This window comes from Bactrocera oleae, chromosome 6 (genome assembly GCF_042242935.1).
Source record: "Bactrocera oleae isolate idBacOlea1 chromosome 6, idBacOlea1, whole genome shotgun sequence".
Classification (NCBI taxonomy): domain Eukaryota; kingdom Metazoa; phylum Arthropoda; class Insecta; order Diptera; family Tephritidae; genus Bactrocera; species Bactrocera oleae.
Window position 1 is genome coordinate 50,359,297 of NC_091540.1, and position 26,386 is coordinate 50,385,682.

The 26,386-nt window shown below is 32.1% G+C and overlaps 1 protein-coding gene across 9 annotated transcripts in view; it reads left to right on the plus strand.

The window, feature by feature from the left end:
* The window catches only part of Sarm (sterile alpha and armadillo motif), a 113,619-nt gene that overhangs the window by 71,764 nt on the left and 15,469 nt on the right, over nt 1-26,386 (plus strand). For 8 of the 9 annotated variants that reach the window (XR_011397152.1, XM_070112090.1, XM_070112091.1 and 5 more), the window contains 2 exons: nt 18,807-19,135; nt 19,198-19,573. Coding sequence is in view for 8 of the 9 variants with exons in the window: in XM_070112090.1 (XP_069968191.1) it covers nt 18,807-19,135; nt 19,198-19,573 (705 nt within the window). In the remaining variant the exon portion in view is untranslated. Of the gene's footprint in view, nt 1-9,057; nt 10,525-18,806; nt 19,136-19,197; nt 19,574-26,386 lie in introns of those variants that run through there. The other variant, XM_036359202.2, reaches the window with a different exon arrangement.

The following is a 26,386-nucleotide window of genomic DNA, read 5'->3' on the forward strand; positions in this document are numbered from 1 at the left end:
GTACGACATTTCAAAAATTGAAAGAAGCTAATTCGTGTATAACATATATGTAGACATACAGACGGACATGGCTTAATCGACTCGGCTCGTCACGCTGATCGTTTATATACACTTTATAGGGTATCTGACGTTTCTTTCTGGGTGCTACAAATTTCTTGGCGAACTAAAAATTCGTATTTCTTAAATTTAGTATCTACAATAGTTATCTTTGATCTGAAATAATTATACCAAGTCAAACGAAAATCAAAGGAAAATAAATAAATCATGGCCTACTGATTAATGATTTAGCTCTAAATTTTAGAGAGTGTTTAGGTGTTTCACTCCTATTCCTTTGTAGGTTCTAACCTTGGATCATCATCATAAGCAAAATGTGTGCGCAGAAATCCCTTCTATAAATATTTCGTTTCTGCTACCGAATAATAATGTCTAAATATTATTTTTTAAAATGAAACTAAAAGAGCCTTTAGTTGGCAGAAATGAATATTTCATTACCATAACACCTTAATAGGGGATGAATTGGATGACACCAGAGATCATTTGAGGAGAAATATTTATCTTTTTTTTTTTTGAATATATGTACAACTATTTTGGTTTTTATATTTTTCCGACACGTTAGTTTTGGAATATGAAGTTTGATATGTTTTATCAAATCCTAATTTGTGACGATATTTTGACTGGTTACTTTTTCGTTTTTTTAATTTTTTTTTTTTTCTTTTAATCATAGCCTTTTCCGGTTAATAATATCTATTAGGAGTAGTGAGGAAGCCATTATAGACTGGGAATTTCACTCGCACATATAGTAACTATATATATATACATATGTATGAATATCAGTTGTACCACTTAACCACATTTTACCGAAAACTAAGTGACGTAATATCCTCTATACACATCGTGACCGCCAATTTGTATTTTCGAACATTCGAAGAAATTGTTATTAACATAAATTTATTTAGCCACAGAGTTCACAGTTGGAGCATTGATGAAAAATTTACTTCTTTTGCTCCAGTTCACACGTTAATCGACAACTATAAAAGCATAACGGAAACAGAAATTTATCACCAGAGTGTGCGTTAAATACATGACGGACATGACTATAAGGGTGATACTGAAGTTTTTATAAGTTACTGTATTAGCAATATATTGGAGTTAAGGATGCTTTTGAAATTTATTCGATAATTTTTTTTAATTTTTTGTCAAAAAAATGAGGCTCATTAACAAGATTTTAAGTAAAAAATAATTATTATATAAATCTATTCTTTGAGCATTCTCGTTAAATTAAGAAAGAGAATTTGAATACATTTTGATGTTTTAAAATTGATTTTAATGAAGTAGTATACTGAAAAAAATATGATTTTATTAATTAAAAAACAATATTTATTAAGAGCAATCTAAAAAGCAATGTCCATAAATTATTAATTTCTTCAGATTAAATTTTAGTAATTTAAATAAAGTTTTTTTTTTACAAAAAGTTTATTTAACAAATTTTTAAATGACAAATTGTGAGCATTTTTTTCCAATATTTTTGTCCTCAATGAAGCCTGTTCGAAAAGTACAATTTTTGGCCCTTTGAAGCAATATGATTTGAACCACACTTTGTTCAGAACCATTGACTGAATTTTAACTCACATTTAATATTTATAAGACTTTTAACGATATATCTGTACAAAAACAAATAAAAGTGTAATAAATTTATACTGAAATATGTTTAATATTAAATTATTAAAAAAAAAATGTTATTGCTTAAAATAAAAATAATTGAAGAATAAGAATCTTAAGAGCCACCACAATATATTTGTATTGAGAAGAAATTTCAATAACGCTTAATATTTCTCACCACCAGCGTGTTGCGCCAAGTAAAACGCATTTATCAGCGCCGCCTAATTGATGACGTTGATTTTGGCGGAAACTTTAACGCCGCCATTCGGCAGAACTCATTAATTTGCTAGACTTTTACAGCGCACCCCACTGTTTTGAGCACACTATGGCGTCTGTACAAGCAAATCCAACAGTGTTTACACACAATTACCATATATTTTGTGCATACTTATGCATGCTTGTGTGTGTTTGGGTTTTCCTCGAAGAAATTTTATTGCCCAAAAAAATAATTATTTACCTAATCTCTTTTTTTATCTGGTGCCTTGTAGCAATGTTGGTAGGTGATAATTACAAAAGATATCTTCAAAGGGGAAGTACTCGATGAATCGCAAATTTTCCACGATGTTATTGTATTGTTGTCATATTGAAATAAAATAGTGACGATATAGTGATAGTATTTATCTGTAAAAGAAAGTAGAACAATAAAATTTCATTAGATAGCGGTTTGCCGTATAGTAACGGTATGTGATAGTTTTGAGTTGTAAGGAAGGAAGTAGATATTATAAATAATCGTTTTTATTGCAAAATGCGAACCCCTTTTTGTTTTTGCTAGTTATAGCAATTTTTGAATTAATTATGATCATGATATGGGCTAATATTGTATATTTTATATATTTAAAACACTTTGGTATGTACTCAACGCTTTTTTCGAAATGTAAATAATTTTGGTACCCTAAAAAGATTGACAGCAATTTCCTGTTCATTAACATTTTTCACGTTTTTATTATATAATAATGCCCTTCACAAATACAAAAGATTCTTTACATGAACTTGATTCCGATCATTCAGTTTATATGCCAGCGATATGCTACAGTCATACGTTTCTTCGGAAATTGCATTATTGCCTTAGATAATAGCCCATACCAAATTTTTAAAGAGATATATCATCAAATGAAAAACTTTTCCACGTAAGCACTTGATTTTGATCGGTCAGTTTGTATGCCAGCGATATGCTATAGTGATCCGATATCGGCTGATATCTCAAAAACTGAAAGACTAGTTCGCGTATATACAGATAGACGGAGTTGACTAAATCGACTTAGCTAGTCCCGCTGACTATTTAGGTATATATTTTATAGGGTCTCCGACGATTCCTTCTGGGTGTTACAAACATCGTGGCAAACTTAATATACCCTGTTTGGGGTATAAAAATCATTTACGAAAACACCATAGTCTAATAAGTTGTATCGAATGCAGCATCGAAGATGACAACTCTGCTAAAATCGTGCTGGTCAATCAATAATAATGATGTCTACTTCCTCCTTTATACTTAACTTCCATCAGTTTTAACTACTTCAAATAGTGCGAATAAGTATATACTTCTAGATTGTTGTTTAATTTTGTGTGTAAGTTTTTAAAACATATAATTTGCCTAAACATCCAAAAAACGTTTTAGCTGAGAGATTATTGGACTCTTACATGTAATATATAGTTCCAACTTGTGCTAAACGGCATTGATGTCGAACTGGACAAGGCTTCATGGAAAATAACAGGTCTCTATATATATATATGGATTTACATTTATTTAAACACTTTTCACATTTATTTATTTTTTTTATTTGACCTCGACATTCGTTAGTTCCTCAATTTTTTACTACGCTTGAGTTTGTTAATCAAGTAAGTTTACTTTTCTGATTCTTATAGTTTTATTTTACAGAGCTCACGTAAAAACACAACAAGAATTAACGATCGTTTCAGTACTTTATGGAACATAAATCTTTTTGACAGAACTTGCTCTTGCTATATATTTTCATATGCTAGATACTTTAATTCTTCTTAAGTTTCAAGTTGCGTGGGCTGGATCTTATTTATGGGTAAAATCGTAAATGTAGAAATGCTAATCTATGGTAATGTCTGTCAATGAACGCCAAACAAAAACAATTAACAACATTTACGAGCATTCACACACACATGCGCACATACCGGCAAATATGTACATATGTATATGTGTTTCTATGTGTGCCTGTTTGCTTATATGATTATTGTATAATTTGCGACAAATGAAAACTGCTCACACGTTTAAAAGGCGTCGCAGGCCCCCACATTAATTATTCTTCTAGCTACATACTTGTGTATGTATATAAGTAAATGTGTGCGTGCGTTCTTACATTTGAATTGCAAATATGACAACGCGATCATATAATAAGTGCTTATGCCTAGATATTTGCATGTTCGTTTGTGTGTGTGTTTGTCCGGTCTGTCTGGCTGGCACGGCGGCGCGCGCTAAAAGTGTCGGATGATTCATCAACTAACCGAAACAAATAGACTCGGAGTGGCTCGACAGTGGCGCGTTTTTATATCAAAAAACATTTGCAAACTTTCGAGTGAGTTTTTTTTCTTTTCTTTTTTGCTTTTGGCTCATTTTTATTTCATTTAACTGTTTTTTCCTTCTTTGCTTTGGTTTTAAGCCAACTCAAATCGTGGAATCTATTTTGAGTAGGTGCTAAGAAAAGCAAGCGTCGGTTTGCATATTAATTCTTTCACAAATAGTATACACGTATATTCTAGAAACGATGCGTTGCGTTTCAAAATGAATAAGAACAAATTTATGGTATTTCATTAAATTGATTTGTATTAAAGAATTAAATAAAACCGGTGTTCAACCCAGATGCCATTTAGTAGGAGTAACACGCTCAACTTGTGACGATCGCCGATCGTGAGTTAGCGAAATATAAAATAAATATTTTTATCTTTTTCTTCTATAGAAAATGGATATTCCCGCAAATAACTGTATCATGTTTCAAAAGTAATTAACTAGTTCTTTGGCATTTCTATACTTTATAATTGTGCAAACATCCCTCGTTTGCCATTACTTTTAGTGGATTTTCACCATATTTGGTCACAGCTATCTGTCTGTATACGAGTATAGCTCATATTCTCTTTATTTTTTCGTTCCATTTTTCTCTTATCAGTTGGCATGTCATTAACGTCACGCTTTTACTTTATGTATGTTTGTTGGGCTTATCCCCCCCAGCGGTTTTTCCTTGCTTTCTTTATCGCTTGTTTCCACAGACACACTTTACTCATCGACTGATTCATCTACCGGCCTGTTGTGTATCCATTCAAAATGTTTTATTTACCGGCTGTTACCCCGACGCTACGGTTCATTTAGCGCTTTTTGCCGAGTTCGCCGCTGAATGCTTCGCTGTCCTGATATTTTCATTTTGCTTTTTATTACCTACTCTTTTTGCATTTCAGCTGACTAAACCTTATCAAAATTTCGATTTGTTTTGATAGTATTGCATTGTTATGCTAAACTATTTAGTGCGAAATATGACCCGTTAGCTATTGACTATGATGCATTTCCTGTCAGTCAGTCAGTTACATACTGTGTATGAAGTGCTTATCTCGTTTTTGACGTATCAGATACGTTTAATAAAATTACGTAATGTGAAAAAATACTCGGACTGTCTACCGGCGTAGCTTGGTAAGTTGCGTACCGAACTGTCACTTGGATGGAGTTATGGATGCGGTCGCGGTATGAAGAAGTCGCATATAACAGGAAAATCTTTTGCATATGTGGCGGTCGGACCGTGCCAAGCTATCTCAAACTATTTCTGATAAGCTATACTTTTTAAGAAGTTCCTTCAATCAGTTTGAGGCGTGTTTGTACATGTAGAACCCTCTATTTGAGGAATAAAATTAAACGAACACCTTAAATAAATCTGAAAGCTCGAATAAAAGCTCTAAGTTGTAAACCAAACAATAATGTACATATGTACATATGTATATATGCATATATGGGTCAAGATAGCTTTCATGTAAATAGATGCAATTTTATAAAATCCGTAAATCAATAGTGGCTTACTACCCGAATCCTTACCAAATACATATTAATCCACTTACATATGTATGCAACAACTCTTGCTTTGAACTTCAATTGTTAAGTTTTTTATTGTTTTTTTTTTACCAATACGACAAAAAAATATTTAGCTAGCCGAGAATTTTTCAAAAAACTAATCAACACAATAAAGTTCACTGGGTCGAGCCATCCATTATTATCAACAAACAATATTTTAATTCTCCACACTTATTATTAAATCATTCAAAGAAACAGTGCTGCTGATAAAAAATATAGTATAGACTTCATACATATAATAAAAACATAATAGAAAGTTAAAAATAACATCAAATATTAGTTTAAGTAAATTGAAGACTCTAGAATTTCAAGTCGAATCTTATAAAAAAAAAATTTTCTCAAGCGAGTGGAAATCAAAACTTCTCAAGAAAGACAATTCGATAATATCAACATCACTAATTATGCTAATATAAGTAATAGCCCTTCAATTTTTAATTTTTTTTTTTAATTATGTGTCTTCAAAGGTGCATGTTCTGTGTGATTATCTAAAGTAAGCTTTTGACAATACGATCGATATCTTGGAATCCACAAATATAGTAACAATTGAACTTTCACTTTTTTCATAAATTATGTAGGTGTTTTCATGATTTTCGTACGAAAAATATTTGAATATACGAAAAATGTATTTGTGAAAATTTTGTAAAGCTTCCTATGTCGAATTAAATTTAGAAAATAGTAAGGCACAACTTTCTAAAGCTTTGTTAGGAGCTATACGATTTTTCATAGCAAATACGATCCACATTTATACATATTTATTAACTATATCATTAAATATTTAAGATAAAGTGATTGTGAAGTTTTATAATCAAGAAAATATTTTTAAGTAAGTAAATACTAACTAGAAGTATCACTTACATAGAGTGTTCTGTAATAAATTATGAATTCCTCGCAAAAGTTATAACTTTTCACTTGAAATACTTGGAATACGGTAAAATGAAGACGTCAAAGTGACAGCTCACAGCAGATTTCAACGTATTGAATATGAAAACGAACATTAATAGTTTTAAGTTCAAAGAAAGACATAATTGCGCATGTACTTATAGTTAAAAGCATATGTACATACTCGTATGTATTTATATACAATGAGCAAATCAGGAATCTTATCATAAATTCGTCAAAGATATTTCCACAAAAACCAAAAACTGAATACAGTTATTGATAGAAAAAGAATCACCAACAGAAGACTTCGAGCGAATTTTTTGGTTTCGCTTTAGTAGAGTATGTAGAATTTTTATACGAGTATACATATGTATATGTACATATATCATTAAAATTTCTGGTTCGTTTACATATTGATGGAAGTTGGAAATTTTCATCTTTTAGAACTTCGTCAATTTGTAAATTGAAGTTTGAAAACTTCATTTCTTAAGATTTCAAAAAGCTTAGGATTTCAACTTAGCGAATGAGTTGATCGTTCTCAAAACTTTCATGCCGTTTTTAACATCGTATATTACCCAGGGTTGTAATTCATTATGGACGTGAAGGCAATGTAGAAAATACATATACTTGTGTGTATATCTTTAAGAAGCTTGATAAAATATTTTATTTATTTATTTATAAGCTAGTGTACAGAAAGCTTTCAACTACTCTCAAAAAGCTCTATTAGCCTTCTAAACACGACTTGCCCACGCTTCTGATAATCTAGACAGCACTGTATATTTATGTTTTATTTAAGACACTTACATTCGAGTAATAAACAAATAATTTTTTTTTTTTGCTGTTGTTGTGTGCTTGTATTCAAAATAAAGCCGAAGTAGCAATGCTTCGGCGGTATATTATTAAGAATTGCGTGAGTTTTGAATAACGCACAAAGTAAAAATAATATGAATTTTGCAGAAGGTAATCGATTGAGGTGTTCTCAACACACACACACATATTTATATATGTAAATGCATATATAGTATGTATGTATACAAGCCGCAAAAAAGTGTAATTATCACTGAAAAGCCAACAGCTTAAAGAGCAATCAGAAATAAAAGAATACAAATATGTACATGTATGTATGTACCTATATGTATGTATGTATATGAACATACATATGTGTGTAAAGTTCCATATTTTTTGTTGCTGTTGTCATAATAAATTTAAACTTAAAACTTTTAAAGTAAAGCGACTCAAAGTATTAAAAAGGTACTAATACATACATACACACGTACTAAAAATGAAGAGAGAAAAAAAAATTAAATAAATATTTGCAAATATTTGAGTTGCAAATTATGTAAATGAAGCGTGAATTCCGAGAATTCGTTGAGCTCATGCGAGTGTCTTTATTACAACTGTTTCGAGTTAATAGAAAAGGCGAGTATATAACATACATACATACAATCGTACGTGTATGATTCGCAGGTGCTAGTGATCAACGCCAACAATCGTGGAGCGCACTCAAATGCGACCGAAGCGGGAATATATAATTTGTTGTAAATGTGTGATTGTGTGTGTGCGCTAGTGTCACTCAGCAAAAGCTGACAAGCAGACAAACCAACTTCCTACACCCAAGCGTATATGACAATCTCGCGACGATCGCAATGATCGTGATATACGAATGTGCACAAAAACAACAAGTTCGACGCCAGAGTGCTGCAGAGCGTATGTGGAATTAGTTAGAACTGTTCTGTTTTTAGTTGCGACACACATACACACGTATAACTGTATATATATTCACGCACATGTGTATATTTAGCTTAAGTCACAAAACGCTCAAAGCTTTCTTCCACAGCGCTTTTTGGTGCTAGGCGAGCGCAGTTGGTCGCCAATTTGTGAGCACTGCATTCATAACGAAACGAAACGAGCGAGCGAGCGAACGTTATACGACGGAAGCGAGTTGTGTTTAATAACGACCAAGCGAAAGATCACATTTTGCAACGCGACAGGATCCAAACACAAAAACAAAATATAAAATAAAATAAATTTCAACGAATTTTGTGCAGGATATAAGCATAAAAGTATAACGGCGAATCGCAAACGAAAAAATAAAATAAATTAAAATAATAGCGAGTAAAGAAGAAATCGGAAGAAAGTAGTGAAATAAACGAAAAAAGAAGAAATAATAAAACATCGAATTATTAATGAATGCGTAATTCTTATCTATTTTGTAAATAAATTGCGCAAATTTAAAAATATTCAAGCGATTCAAATAACAACGAGTAATAAACGAAAACGATTTTGTAAAAAACAAACAACGAAAAACTACATATATTTTACTTTCCGATGCAGTTCAATACAAAACGACGATCTATAAATATTTTTAAACGAAAAGCGTTAAACAACGAAAAAAGCTGAAAATAAATAACGAAAGGTTTGTGAAAAAAAAAAAATTTTCTCTGAGAAAGGTATTATTATTAAAAAATATTTAAAGATAAAAAATAACGAAACTTAAAAATAATTACTCGAAATTAATTTTGAAAAATTAATTAATTAAAAAATTTAATTAATTTTTAAAAATAAACAAACATTGCAAAAAAGACAAATTAGTAGCGATATTATTTTCTGTGGCAGCACTCAACTTTTAAACGCTGCAAAAAGCCGAACTTTGTATAGAAACCGTTAAAGCACAATGCAATAAAGCTTGAAGTGTAGCATACGGTACAAAATAGCAAGGAGAAATCGTAAAAAAGGTAAAGCAAGATTCTTCTAGCTAGAATTCTTATCAGCTGAGAGGCTACATACAGCAAAACCAACAATAAAACTCAAAACGCAAAGCAAGTGTATTGAAATAGTCAAAAAGAAACACTAAAAGATAAAGAGGCGCAATAAAAAGTTAAGTGTGCGCCCATAATACACACACACAAACATATGTACATGAGCAAAGGCGCTAGCAGCGAAGGCAGCTAATTAAAAACGAAACAGTTGTGACGACGAATGCACGTAAGCGTTATGAATTGAATGCGTAGACACAGGCAAAAGTTGCAAAAATAATTTTTTTTAATTTTCGATTTAAATATTGTAAAATAATAAATTAAAGTTAGAAAAGCAGCGAGTGCAAGCGAAAAAGTGCAAAAACACGCAAAGTCAAATTTACAACACGCTGCCAAAAACTCAATAATCAAGTGCAAAAAACGCTTAAAAGCGACGCGATAAGTTTTTATAATTTATTGCTTAATAAAGCAAATACGAAAACAATGGTAAATAAATGCAAGAAATTTAGTGATTTTTTTAAAATAGAAAAAGAAAACAAGTAATATATTAAAACTTATATACCAGAAGCTTAAAAATAAGCCAAGTGGAGTTAGGTGCAACGCAAAAACGCGATAGCAAAGGAAAAGTGCACACACCGACATAAATAAAAGTAAATAAATTAATAAAGCCAACGTCTGCTATAGTGTTTTAGAATAGCGCTAGAAAATATATACACACTCACACATATGCGTATGTCTTAAGTTAGCAGACAATCTTTGCTGGCGCGATAAAGTATAAATTTTTGAAGGCATACACACACGCACACGTATACCTGCGCACTCGAAAATATACATACGAGCAAAATAATAATCATTTTGCAGTTCTCATGCTTAAAAGCAAATAACAATAAGCGCAAAATAACAACAAACAATATTAAAGTGATACTAAAGTACAAAGTAAAAGTTGAAATACTTAAAGCGTTTTCCAAGAGGAAGAGACGAACCGGTTCGCATATTTCGCAAAGCACTTATAATACGACGGTAAAGAACTAAAAACAAATAAAAGTTTTAATATTATTCGCATAATCAATCTCGCGCAACACAAGCGCTGGCAAGACAACAACTCAACTATAAGCGACGCAAAACAATTTGCAATTATAGAACTGTTGTAAGGTGGGTAGAAAAGTCCATTAAAATGAGATATACCTACAAGTATGTATCTGTATGGATATAAATGTGTGCGCATTTATGTAGTACATATATATGTGGTATATATAAGCACTATATGTTTCAAGTGAATGACTGACAATGCGTGTTAAAAGGTGGAGTACAAATCATTAGTTTTTTTTCAAGCTGTTTTCTGGTCACAAATATTTTGATCTAAAAACTTATTCTGTCTATAAATATGTTCATGCGGTTTTTATCAAAATTTCCAGTTAATTTGTGATAGCCCGTTTTGGTGTGAACGGTATTCCAGTGAGGAAGTATATCATCAAGTACTGCTTCCAGTTCCTTATCTTCAAACTTTTTTGGTCGCCCAGGACGTTTTTCGTCTTCCAAATACGCCACTTGAAAATCGTATAAACCACTTTTGCCACATTCGCTGCTCAGCTGGAGCATATTCACCATAAACTTCCAACAAAATACGATGACTTTCGGCTGAGATTTTTTTCATATTAAGTGCTATTGTTAGCGCTTTCAAGCTTTCTGTATCACTGAGTTATACCGAAATTGAAACTCGTCTAAACTTAGACTTTCTTTGTAATGACGATGCGTCAATATTTTTCGGCGGATAAGATGACACCTTATACTCGAATAAAAAAGTCTAGCAATCACGATGCCGTTGAAAAAAAAATTCCCATAGAATAATAATGGGTTCAGTGTACTTATTGTTATTACCAACATTGTACATATGTATGGTATATATATAGTAATATAGCTAGACTTTCATGCCTATACATTGCTAGTTTTTGGGCATAAATTAATGCAAGATCAAAAGAAACACGAAAACACATTGAACCGAAGTGCGAGCAAGATTAAAAGAATGGCAGCCACAAGATGTGTAAAAATATTATTTTTATCATACAGCATTGAAATCTTTTATCTTTTAAAATTTTTCATACCAATTAGGCCATATGTTTGTAATTAGTGGTAGATTGTATCCATTAAGAGAGAATCTATTAAAATAATAATGATATTGTTGATTTATGATTATTACTTGGAAGCAATATATTATATTATACAAATATGTATACCTACATATATAAAGATAAGTTTTTTTGTTTTTTTCTTAATATTTTCTTCTATTTTTATGTACAACAAACCGTATCAACGACTTAACATTCTTGACCTTCGCCGTGTGATAAACTTCGATGTTATTTGATATCGATAAGACCAGTGATAACCAATACACTTGTAAGCGACTTAAAAATTGTATGGAATTGTAACTAAGATAACATGTACATGCATACATATCTGGTCATTCATTGTTCAAGCAGACACTTAGGGCTTGATTAAAAACGTCAGCAAATTGATGGTGACAAAGGGAGTGAATTCATATCAAATCGATTAATCTTATAGCTGGACAAGTAAGAGACAAAAAGTGATTCAAAAGTATTTGTCGAGTTTTTCTAGAGTGGAAACTAATAGAATAGCTTTTTTTACCTGATAAATTTCAGTTATCGGCTTTATTTTGCTTGAAATAACTTGTGCACAGTGAAAGCTCAAAGCCGAGCCGATCCTAAAGCTGATTCTTGCAATGCTTATTAAAGTTTTAAGCCATCGATTTAATACATCAGTAACTAGCAAATATATCTTTAGTGTAAGTGAGTGCTGGAATATATAAATACTTCGCAACGTTCCGTTTTAGTTTCAGTTTGCTTCTTCTTCAAGTTCGTGTTTCCTCTTTAATTATCCTGGTGTCGTATAGTATCTCTTTTCAAATATGGATTTCGAATGAGAATTAACTTTTATTTTAATAATTCAAGACGCAATACACTATAACTCTTTTCTTTCGATTTGTCAGTGCCTTAGGACTAATCATTACCCTGCACCACATACCACATGTTTCAATTATGAACTATAACTTTTGTTATTGTACTATGTATCTCGGCGATCGGTTACTCAATCAGCAATATCTCTATATATACGCAAACTAGTCTCTCAGCTTTTGACATCTCGATCTGATTTTGCACGCGTTTTTTTCTCCACAAAAAACTCGTCATTTGTCGGAACTGCCGATATCTGATGTATATAGGATATAGGTGCCATACACACTGATCGATCAAACTCAAGTCACAACATGGAAAACTTTTTTATTTGACAAGATATCTTCACGAAATTTGGTGTGAGTTATTATCCAAAGCAAAGGTATAATAGCATATAACTGTCCTACAAACTGACCATTTAGTCTAACAAACAATCGTAATATTATATTTTCTACCTAATTAAAAATGGTGTATGCATTAATTCGTGCGGTTTTCTAAGAGAGGGCTCTACTAGTATTATTTCGCGTCGTATTCATCTGTGGCTATATTCATTTCAAAGGTACTGCCATTTCGTGTCGTTTTCAGTAGATATAAATTGTTTGAGCGTGAACAACAATTTGTTTCATTCATTTGAAAATGTCGAAATTTGTACCAGATAAAGTGTTTTTGCGGGGAGTTCTTCTTCATTATTTTAACATGAAGAAAAGTGCTGCCGAAAGCCATCGTATTTTACTGGACGTTTATGGTGACCATGCTTTAGCCGAACAAACGTGCCAAAAGTGGTTTGCACGGTTTAAAAGTGGCAATTTCGACTTAGACGACGGAGAACGACCCAGACAGCCAAACAAACTTCAAGACGAAGAATTGGAGACATTGCTCGACGCAGATGCATGCCAGACGCAAGAAGAACTTGCAAAAGTATAAGGAGTTGATCAAGCAACCGTTTCCAGACGATTAAAATCATTAAGATTCATCCAGAAGCTTGGAAATTGGGTGCCTTATGAATTAAAGCCAAGAGACGTCGAACGTCGATTCTACATGTCGGAAATGTTGCTTCAACGCCACCAAAAGAAGTCGTTTTTGCATCGGATTGTCACTGGCGATGAAAAATTGATTCATTATGATAACCCAAAGCGCAAGAAATCATATGTGAATCCCGGCCAACCATCAACATCCACGGCAAAGCCGAATATCCATGCTGCTAAGGTTATGCTATGTATATGGTGGGACCACAAGGGTGTGCTCTATTATGAGCTATTGAAATCGGGTCAGACGATCAATGGGGACCTCTACCGAAAACAATTGATTCGTTTGAAAAAGGCCATCGCGGAAAAACGACCAGAATATGCGACCAGACACGAATCAATAATTTTTCATCATGACAACGCTCGGCCACATGTTGCAAGGCCAGTTAAAAACTATTTGGAAAACTGTGGGTGGGAGGTTCTACCTCACCCGTCTTATAGCCCAGACATAGCACACAGGGTATCAGAAATTGGATTGATTCTTTCTTGACCTCCAAGCCGGAGAAGTTCTTTTGGGATGGGATCCACAAACTGCCAGAAAGATGGGCAAACATCATAGCTTCCGATGGGCAATACTTTGAACATTAAATGTATAACAATTTTTTCACAATAAAGTCTTAATTTTCGTAAAAAAAACCGCACGAATTAATGCATACACCCAAAGTAGTGTTTTTTTAATGTTTGATTTTGGTTTCTAATATTTTATTTTAAAAAGTCCATTATATATGTATATATATACTATATATTCAGCAAATAAATTATAAGCGATTCCGCTCACAATCATAATGCTTAACTAAAATATTAGTAATATAATAAATATTTGATTTTAAATTTCCTTTTAATTCGCTACAAAATCGTTTGAAATCAAATCTAATGTTGCTTTTGCAATTGCCAAAAATCAGTGTTCATTGAGCTCCAAAGCGATGACGAAGAAATTGTCTTAAGCTGCATAGCCAGAAAAGAAATTTCACAATAATTATACAATATATTAACATTAATAACCATACATAATATATTTCCTTATGAAAACCAAGTGTCATTAGCAGAAGAGCGACTTTTCGACGCCACACACGCCCACAAATACACAAACATGCCGGCATGAGTAAAAACGGCGACAACTGTTGTGGACGAGCGCTTTGAGAGACACAATGCGCCGGTAATTAACATACACACAGACACATACAGACTTAATTTCTTAATGTTTAAATGTCAAAAATGGCATTTCACCTAAAAAGTTATATAAATAAATTATTAAAGAAACGACTTTTAGGCATTTAAATGAAAAATGTATATGCACAAGTATAATTATATAAGGAGCTGCCTATTTCACAGCCAAAATTAGTAATGATTACTAATGCAACGATTTTCAGCTCATATATATTAAGTGTATAATATATATTTTGAATTGTTTAAAACTAAAGAAAGTTGTAGTGTCATGTCAATGAAAACGGTAGCAGCTGCTCTGCTTGTTTAAGGCGTTGGCGGCGCGCAGCTTTTGCTAGAATATTCCACTCAATATATTAATGAATGTTTGTATGTATTTGAATATTTAGCTATTTCTAGGCACTAGAGGCCACATTATATTTTTGTTATAACAACAACAACTGCAAAGTGGAAGATAAATTTAAATTTCGCACACTCCGCTCTGTTAAAGAAAAGCAGGAAATTGTTGCTTGTGAATGAAATGAATTGGTTGCGTATACGCATGGTTGGCCTCTTAAGCTCTGCAAGCCATTTAGGAGAAATCTCATTGATTAACGGCTATTAGTTTGCGCGCATACAGAGAATACAATGTAGATTTATTTATTTTAGATTTTCTTTTTTCAATATCCACTTAAATTGCTTTCATTCGCCAACTGTCGAGTGCGGCTATTTGTGGAATTCGCACTTAAATTTTGCGGAAAATTTTCTTCCACACGCTTTTACACTGAATAAATTATTAATTTATTTTATTTTGTTATATTACACATACGTGTGTATGTATGTTTGTACTTAGGCTCTTGTGCGGTAATAAAATTTTACATTGCCCACATGTGAGCATATGAATAAGTTTGTATGTATGTATGTACTTAAGTTTGGGCGTCTGTTTGATTATGCTTATATGAGAGTGTGCTCGGCGACATTAATGGAATTTATGATGCTTTATTTTTATTACTTTTGTGCATGCTTCATTGTATTTGGTAGCCGGCTAGTCGTGCCTATGTAATTTGTACAATCATGTGGTCGATGTAATAAATAAACAAATATATTTGCGCGGGTTTAACGATTTAACGGTAATTTATTCTAATATTACTTTTAGTTTTCATTAAATTCATACCCATTAAGCACAGAAGAAAGAGAGAAAAATAGTTTTGCAATGTTTTGGAGAATATAATGATTTACTCATTATACTACATATATGTATAAAAATATTCAATAATAGTACAGTAAACGTTTGATATATATATACCTCAATAAAGAGTGAAACATAAAATACAAGTACAAATTATTAGGCAAATATGTACAAAAAATACAAAATAACACTAAGCATAGAAGCTAAGTTATTATTATATTTATTTTTATTATTCAAAAGCTACTTAAAAATAATTTTAATTTTTATAAATTTAACTTTCTAATCGAAAATTAGCGATGATGGTCAAATTGAACAATATTTTTCTTGACTCCCAAAATTGTTTATAATAGTGGTTAATGTTTACCTTAATATACTTGTATTATAATTTTCGAATTTAATTTTTGATAAATAAAATAATTAGATCAGTATAAATTATGTTAAATGTTCGTATTATTAAAATAATTTTTACGAATATTTGCTTTCAAATATTTTATAAAAAAATGGCTTGCCAATTTTGTGATTTTTTTTAACCTTTTTTACTTTTAAGGAAATCTAGATACTTGCAAACCTCATCTTACATTTCCATAAGTATTAGTTTTCAATTAATACTTTGATGTAATACAAAGTAAAATATATTAGTAATTGAGTAATCTAAAATCGATATACCAACATTTATCGATATTTTTACTGAATTAATCGATTTTCATTAAACCTTCTATTATTTAAAAGATAAAGTTGTTTCTAACGAAAAAACATTATCAAATAATCGATTGTTTCAACAGTGTATTGATTTTGAAGCAACGTTTCTTAGATAAAATATATGATATCTAAAAAATTTTTTCAGGCAAACGCAATAATTATTTATAAATCAGGAGGTTTTATTCAAAAAAGTTAAGTCATCTTTTAATGAAGTTTTATTTAATAAGATTTTTGTTTAAAAAAATCGATAATTTCAACATACACAAAAACTGGCTCTAAAATTGGTGAAGTTAGAAAATTTTTTGTGACAAAAATTTAACTAAACGTTAGCTAGAAAAATTTATTAATAAATAATTGATTCTAAAATATCGTTAAATTATATAAATAATAAATTATTAATTATTAATTAATAATAAACTATTAAACCATAGCTCTTTTCAAATCGGAATAGTTCTATTAATAATTCCTGTCAATAAAAATAAAAGCTATGAGCAAGCATACTAAGATCTAGTTTCGAATTATGCTATTTACAGTTATTATCTTATTCACTGAATATTGATTGATTTTAAAAGATTCATCCGGTGTGACAACGTAAAAACAGGCGATTTTTGGGAAATAAAAAAATTTTAATGTATCAATTATTTTAAAATTTTAAAAATATATCTAGTATTTATATGTTTTTTAAGAATACACAGTAAAATGTTTTAAAAAACAAAAAACTTGAGTTACACGCGACCTTCGACGGCGCTAAAAAAAGGTTCTCCACTGCTGCAGTAATTTTGGCCTTCTCCGTAAATAAAACCTAAAAAAACCTCCTCTCTAGAAGATATTGAACTTTCAATGACCTACCATCGAAAATTATCAATAATTAACAATATGTCGGCGCTTTGAAAAAAATTTGAATTTTACCCAAAATTTCGGTCGCTTTTGTCCTGCGAAATTGGATTTTTGATTAGATCAAAAACTGGTAGGTCAGTGTATAGAGAACTATTTTAAACAAATTTTTTTTTGTGATCGGATCTTTTGTCTCCGAGTAATGACTCAAGCAAGTTTTAAAAATGTGGTTTTGAGAAAAACGCGTTTAAAGATAAACTGGTGGAGCAATTTGAAATAAACGGTTACCTTTTAGAAGAATGTAGCTTAACACCCTTTAAGATATCGATTTAAAATTGTAGTATGTTTTTTATTTATTTATAGGAATAACCCATGGAAATTTGAAAATTTTACGCTAGGTGCGCCCTTAAATTTCAAAAATGTATAATATTCGATAATAATTGAATATAGCTACTTGGTCGAGTTAGTGAATTCTCAAATATTTTTTTAAATATTGTACTAAATTTATATATAATTATCATTATTTATATATCATTATTTATTACTGTTATTATTCATGTTTCCTTATTCATTTAGTTTCATTTGATTTCTTTTTTGACATTCATTGTTGACATTTGTCAACACAAAATTTCTTTTTCCACCCACGTAGATACATATATAAAATAATAAGTACAACAACAAATTCGTACGTATTTTTTTTGTTGTTTGTAAGAGATCCCACTTCGGTGCGCCAATTGCGCACGCCTCACCGTTATCAATGAATACTTTTGTATGTGTATGAATGTATTCAAGAGTATATGCATGTATATGTGTATAATTGGATCTATGGATGTATGTATGTATGTGTTTATGAATATTTGTATATATGCAAATACGCATGGCACTTTAATTTACTACGCTGATAACGGGTTATTACCGTTTGTGGTTTATAAATTTTCACTGTGTTTTCGCTATTGCTCTCCCAAAATCGTTATCTCACCAAAACCGGAGACCACATAACATATGTATGAGATACCCATACACACATATTTATATTTTTGTTAGTTGTTCGAAGCGCGCGCTCGTGTCAAAGCAAAATCTCTAGGATTTCGTTGCGTCTGCAATAATAACAGTTAGTTTAAAAAAAATAATGACAACAATATTTATACAATAAAAATATTTATTTGCAGCGGTTGGACGCTTATTTTTAGCACTACAGAGTCATTGTGAAAATATCTGAGAAATGTTGTCAAAACAAGCAAATTAAATTATGTACCATGTATGTTTGTGTGTGTGTATGTATAGGTGTGTGACAATTGTGCAATCTCGTCAGCCGAACAAGAATATGTGACATTCTTGGCATTTTGTTTATCAAGAAAATTTTCCCACCTCAGGCATTTACTTTCTTGGACGCAATTCGTTTGCCAATGTTGTCACAAGCATTTCTTTAGCTACTGATATCTAATATATACATACATACTTATATGGATTATATCGCCCCTTATTTCGCCTTATCTTTGCAAACAAATTGCAAATATTATATTTACTTTTATTTTTCACAATATAATTGTTAAAATTTTTCTTTTTGCTCACTTGCAGGTCGTTAATAGCAGTACAACAACGCGCGTTGAAAAGAAACGTCTACACCATATTACATCCTCATCATCTTCGTCAACGTCCTCCTCGTCCACATCATCGTCCGAAATGAAGACGGCAGCACTGAAACGCGACTTGAGCGAAATCAAAAATTCCATGTCCGAAATCACCGATCTGGTCGGTCGCAACACCAACAATGCGAGCAGTGGTGGTGGTCTGGGCAGCAACAAAAATCTGGCCATCTCAGCGTCAGCGCATCAGCCATCCATAAACGATCTCACACAAATCAATGCGCTAAACAGCTCGGATGCCATCAACAAATTGAAGAAGAAGTATGTTCCACTTGAGAGATTACCATTATATCAATTACTAATTTATATATACGATTTTCCAGAATCCGCTCATCCATTGAAAATCTCGTCGACAGCGATGCCGAACCGTTGGTAACGTTTCCCGACACAGATGATGATCATCATAATTTAGCCGATTTGGTGAGTGCTTCGAATGGCAAATTGACGGCCAATGGACTGAATGGGTCGGGTAAAATCGTCGACACCGTTAAATTCGAAGAGAAACGCACAAAGACCGAATCGAAGACGAAAGTCGTAGCCGACGGTTTCAGTACGGAGCAGGCAACTAGTAATTTAGCCGAAATGAAACGGTTACAAACGGGTGATATCGACTATCAGGAGGCTAAGGCGGCAGCAGCGATGCGAAATCGCACCGAAATGGATGGTGTGAAAACCGAGGAGAATGCCGCCGTTATACAGGTGAGCTCGAAAAAAGGGGAATAATTCGTGAAGATTATGCAAATGTTGATAGTTTGGAGGGTACAAAATATCCTTGAAAGAAACCTTTGGTAACGAATAAATTTAGGTTAGAGACATGCTATTTACATCGACATATAAATGTTAACAATAGTGCAGAATGCGCCTGCTTCAAATTGAACAATTAAATTTTTCAAAAAGTTTGATTCTTTTTGAATAGTTCTTTGTGATTTTTAAGGAGTTTTAAGTCAACTCCAAAAAACTTTTGTGACTTTTGTGGAAAACTTAATGTTAAGTCAAAGTTATGGAGATTGATTAAAAATGTAAGGGCTAGAAAATGAATAGTTCAATTGCAACTCCTTAGAGCACTACATGCGTCTTTTTCGGCCTTGGATAAACTAAAAAAGCTTCTCTTCCTAACGGATGACCCTAAAATTTCCACACAGCTACCAAGAGGATAAAAGATTTTTTTTCTAATCATGACTGAAGTACATTCTGAAGTTGGAATTTTTCTGGTTGTAGGAAACTTAGATTGGATGTCGCTTCTCTCTTAATAAATTTCTTATCTCGCTAGAAGCAATATATGTCATTACCGGTTGGATTAGCTCTTAGTTCAATTGCTGTCATGGATAGATTAATGATCTATTGACAATAGTTGAGACCAATCAAACTCAAACTCTCAGTATCTTTCTATGTAATTGTGAGTCTGGAATATTTTGCTATTATTTTTAATCCCGAAGTGGATATTTTGACGATATTGATATCTTCTTATTATTCCTAAATGAACTAGAACGTTCAGATCTGAGTCATTAATCTTCATTCCCTTACCAATGTTTAAAGTAGGTTTTCTGTCTAAAATCGAGCTCTATTGGATTTCTTTATCGATGAAGTAGAGCTTTAGTATAGAGTATAAGTAGTAATATTTTAGGGTTTAACATGTATCCTTATAACTGAACGGATTCTAACACTTTAAAGTGTCTAACACTGGAGTCTTATTAGAGCTGTACTTCCATATCAAACAATTCTAAATTCTGGAACACAGTGATGTCAGTGGTAATTTCATAGGTGTTAAGCAATTTGAGAGATAAATCATTCTCTCTCCTTCGAGACTGATCTTCTCATTGAAGCTCTCTGGTGGCTCGTTTTTTGGAGCAAAGTCGACAGCGTGGCATCACGCAGCCTTCCCTATGTAGTCTTCTGAACAGTGACTTCACAAGGACATTTACAGCTAAGTATGCTTTACATACAGGAATGTCAATGAATACGCTTATTACAAAGCTATAGGCTTTTCAAACCACAATAAAGAGGGAGAACCCATAAGGGTGCCTGCAGGGTGAACGCTCAAAGCCGTGACGAGCGTAAATTCGCGTAATGCGTAAGTGGGAAAATGCTCGGCTAACTCCCAACCATGTAAGCAAGCAAGCGTCACAAATAAAACAGCTGACAGATGATTAAAATTGGCGGGTAATAAAAAACCATAAATATGATATACGTATATAAGTAGGATGTATAAAAGTGTGTGGGGAACCCCTTACTTTGATTGTATTGCGCTTGCATAGTAGTCGCTTACCATTATGGGTCGCTGGTATTTCATTTTGAGCCTTACATATTTCATCAAAAGGGTCTACACACACCCATACATACCAGTTCATTGGACTTTTGCGTGGGTTTGAACACTTCTTTATCTATATGTGTATATGTGTATATGCACACCCATTTACTCGTCACGCCACTCCACACTCCAGAGCGACTAATCTTTCGTGCTTTGTTTCGGTGGATTTGTAGTGTTTTGTTTGGTATGCATAAGTCAAGTCGACATTGGCACGCAAATCTTAACGCTGTCAGTGATTAAGCTAACGGTACTTTTTATTATTTTATAAAAACCCACAAAGAACAAAGCATTTGCAGAAATTTCAGAGAAAAAGTGAAGTGAATTTGTGCTATGCGAAGGACTTTTTGCCTGAGGACATTCGGTTGTGTGCGAAAAGTGGAGAAAAAGTGAAATTTTTGCTAAACAAAAAAGGGTGTATCATGAAACAACGCAAACGAAGTATACGAAAAGAAATTGTGATGAAAAAAACCAAAGCAAAGCATTAAAACTTTCAAAAAAGCGAGAATTTCGCGTGTTGAAAAAGTAAATTTATTAATTCCTAAGTAAAATATATAACTTAGTGCATAATTCTAGGAAATCGCAAGTTACTTGCAATTCACTTGCAATGTCAAGGGCGTTAACTCGCAACAAAATAATATTGATTTTCGCTTAGCCTTTGCTTTCGCCTTTTGTGTTTTGAGAAGTAGCAAAAGGAGCAGCAGTGCGTGTTTTTCCATTAGTTGGTCGGTCGGTCGGTTGGTTAGTTGAATGGTTGCTTGGAAATAGCGGTGTTTTCCAAATTTGTTATATAAACGGTATTCAGTTGGTCTAAAGTAGTTTGGTAGTGCACAACATATGGCTAAATTGCTGTGTGGCATTTTGCTACTAGACATTTTCGGGACTAATACAGTATGTTGCTCACTAAGTGTCTGCTTACGACAACCACAAAGTATTGTTTAGCAAACGAAACCAGCATCTGTAATTATTCAAAACGTTCACGTCCACAATCCATACTCGGAAAGATAAAGGTAATTTACATTTACGGATAATCATATATGTACGAGTATATACACACTATTTTTATACGAAGTAACGGTAATAGTGAAGAAAATAATATAAATGTGCAAAAAAATACTTTACTAAAGCCAATTGAGATAAACTGATAAATCAGTAAATTTTTAATTTACCACATGGTGACTACGAATGCAACACTGCTTCTCTTAATTGTCAAGAGCATTAGCTTTTGTTTGAAAGGCGTTGAAAGTATAAAATTTGTTTGCCAGCAAAATACAATCACAGTAATTTTGCGTCATAGAAAAGTTGTATGCCTTAATACTTTGCGCTTAACGAGCTAATTTAATAATAGTTTGCTAGCCATGAGTACGGCTATACAAATACAACCAAACAACCACAGTGGTAAAATAAATAAAAATTGATAATCTACTTCAAAGGTTTTAAGTACTTTATTAGAAATTTTTTCTAGTCAAAAATTCGCATAGATTCAACTTCGTCTATCAAAATCGCTTAAAAAATAATAATATCAAATTTATGTATCTAACCATCGACTCGTCGAATTCTAGTCTCGCACTTCGCCCACTCAGCCATGGAAGTCATATTTCACTTGTGTTTAACAAAATTTATTATTTATCATTATTATTTATAGCAGATGATTCCGCATAAGTTGCCTACATTTTGGCGCAATGCAATATACTCACAACGAAAAAAGTAGATAAATACAATTACGGTAATTATTATCTATGTACATTGTAATAAAATCCGAAAAATTAATTACTGACGCGTCTAACGAATTAAAACGAAACTTACGTTTGATAATTATATTCACATGATGCACTCTGATCAGGGCCATAGAGAGAAAACCGGACCGAAATTATTTTTCACTGAGTTATGGAAAACCACGAACTCAATTGTAGAACTGAAATAAGTATATAAATTTCGTAAGATTTTAAGAAAAAGTATATTTCTAAGATTTGGAGCGTTCCATTTGGACAAAATATATTAAATTATAATAAAAATATTTGTTAATAATAAATTTAAAAAGCAACATATGTAAATTTTTTTCTTCTACTTCATTCTTTTTCCATGGTTAGTTCCGCTTACAGAATATAAATAACTTGCTTATATTGTGCCATGCCTAATGTCTAGTGCTTCTATAATTCTTTGATTACTGTCAGATAATTAATTTCCTGTATTAATATCTTATCTATTTTATATAACATAAAACAAAATTACTTAATTAACGAAAGAGGAACGGATAATACAAATACAACATAATATATTTTAGATTCAGCAGAAGCCCAGTAGGAACAATTTCGAGCAGTCCTGAATTGACTGGCATTAAGTTGCAAAAAGTGTAACAAATTAGTTTAAGGTTTTTAGTTAGTAAGGATATCTAGTAGAATTAAAATTGCTTCTTTCAGACATTACGACTTTTTAATGTGCGGAAAATTTTTACCGACTGATAGGAGCTCAAATGAGAATTAACCGTTTTTTCTGTCTAAAAAAGAAGAGCTCAAATGAGAACTTTTAAATAGAGGTTAGGAAAATTTTCTTAGGATATGACAATTTTTTTACCATACGATAACTTAGTCACTGTAAATAAGAGTTCAAAATGTATAGTAATCAACTATGGTTTAACCAAAAAATTTCTTATAGTAAAGTCCTTATACTTTTATATCATCAACAAAAATTTTGAAGCACTGAATAAAAGAATTATCTTCAAATATTATTTAAAGTACTCATTAATTTACTACATGCAAGTTGTTGGTAAGAAAGCAGAGCTTAAACCCAACGAGCTGATGCATTGCTAAGTTCCATTCTAAGTTTAAAAATCATGTCAATACTGGCTATAAAAAAAACTAGTAACGAACTACTCCGCAAGGTATGAGTGTCCCCATAGGGTAGTTTATGTGAAAATGTGTTTTAAATTAGTTTCCTTCAAGTCACGTGGAGCAGGTACTTAGTTTTCTAACGTCACTCAAGTTTTTTTTTTTAATAAACAGTAAATTTCTTTGGCACTTTGGAAAAGCTTATTAACACGTCATTAGCTAATTTGCTTGCCTCTTTGTTAGCGCAAATAATCCAGCACTCAATGCTGCTACTCTCAAGGTGCCGTTTCGTTTAGGCAATTATGCGCGAAAAATCACAACCGAGTGAAAAGTGAAAAAAGAAAATTAAAAAATAATTAAATAAATTGTGAAAAAAAATTATAAAACAAAAGTCAATTAAAATAAATAAAAAAACGTAAATGGAAAAATATTATAGAATATAAAAAAAATAATAACAAAAATACAAAGTGGATACAAATAAGCTAAAAGAAATTAGTTGCTAGCAGTTGGCGTAATGCCAAAGTAGCAGCCAGCGGGCGAAAGGCGCTCAAAGAAAAATGAAAAACGTTAATTTTTATTGAATTGACATCATAACTTTTTATAGCGCGCGCATATTTTAATAAAATAATAAGTGCAGAAACTTTTTTAATTACATAACTTGTAAAAGCTATGTATTAATTAATATTAGATGTGTGTTAACTAGCAACTGAATGTAGAAAATTCAGACAAGAGGTTGCTTGCTTTTCTTGACGAATCTTTCACATATCTGACAATCGAGATCACTACCCCTGCTAACATCACTACTTACACATACACACACATAACTGTGAAGATCAGTCGTGCAACCCTGTAAGCTCGTACTTGTACAGTTACATATGTATGGGTCAAGTTCAAGTTTATTCATTTAAATATTTAAACACATTCAAGCAGTCAAGATGAGTAATACACACACAAGCACATACAGACAAACACACACACACGACTAGAATATCCATGTTGAAACTCCGTTACAGCATTCATTCAGTTGGCATTGTTTGGTGGCCCAAGCCAAAGTAGCCACTTATTCCTTACGTTGCCGCTACTCAGCTCAACATCGCACAATTTCGGTGTGTTACGCTGCTCATTGTCCGCGTGCCGCTCAACGGTTGAGAATTATTCAAATTTGTATTTCTTTTATCTCTTTTTAATCTCCTTTTTATTTATATATTGTATAATTTTTTTTTTATATTTTTTTTGTATTTGATTGTCTTCTTCGGCTGTGCAAATGAACGCGATCGGCAAGATCAACACCTAACGGTATGATTCCCGCATGTCTTTTTCAATTCGACATTTTCAGTCTTTCGCTAACAGCTAAACGATCGAGTCGCTCGTTGTTGAGTAGTTTTCCGTGCAAATTTTGATTCCGTCTGACGCGGCCTCCGTGGGTTGAGCGCGCTAAACGAGAATACGAATACGAAACGTGCATAAAATACTCACTCACTCGTATTCACGCGTATGCGTGTGAAAAATTCAATTTCATCGCTTTTCTTCTTTTATTTTATATAAATCTAAATATATGTATGTACGACAAGAGGGTTTGAATACTTCCGAATTTTATTTATTTATATGCCAAGTCAAAGTGAAATGCACAAACAAGGGTCGAAAATATGTGTGTGAAAAAAAGATTTGACCTTCGCTGACAACGTTTGTCCATGATAGTCAAACGAAGCGTCCTACGGAAACTGATTAGCGCGTGTGAATATTGAAAAGATGTGGAGAAAAAACGAATTGAAAGAATTAAAATTATTAAAAATAAATAAATGTAAAATTACATTTTGTTTTTAAAAAACTATAAATTGGCTTGAGAAAAGAATTTCGAAAAGAAAATAATTTGTAATTCTACGAAAAATTTTCAAAAATATTTAATTAGCTATATTTGCGTTAAGAAAAATGTTTTCAAACTCAAACTGCAGTGTTTTACGTTTTACAAAATTTAACCAAAGCTTGTGTTTTCAGTAAATTAAACAACAAGTATCGTCACTTTTAAACAATTGAATGATATCGGAAATACAGATTTTCCATTCATTCGGAAATACAGTTCAAAAAACTTAACGAAATTTTAAAATATCGACAATAATGGAAACTATTGGAAATTATTTAACGAAGACTGTATTTAAGTTTAAAACTTATTTACTTATTTTCTTGACGAAAGATTTTAGTTTAAAATCTGCAGTAAATTTTTTTAACATTAACCAGTTACGAATTATCTTTTTTTTCAGTATCATATACCTATCTACCACTTGGTATTATCAGAACTTCCATACTTTTTAACGAATTCTAGAATGACATTAAAATTGATTTAAGCCGAATGTTTTGTTGTCGATAAGAATTCGAAAGCTA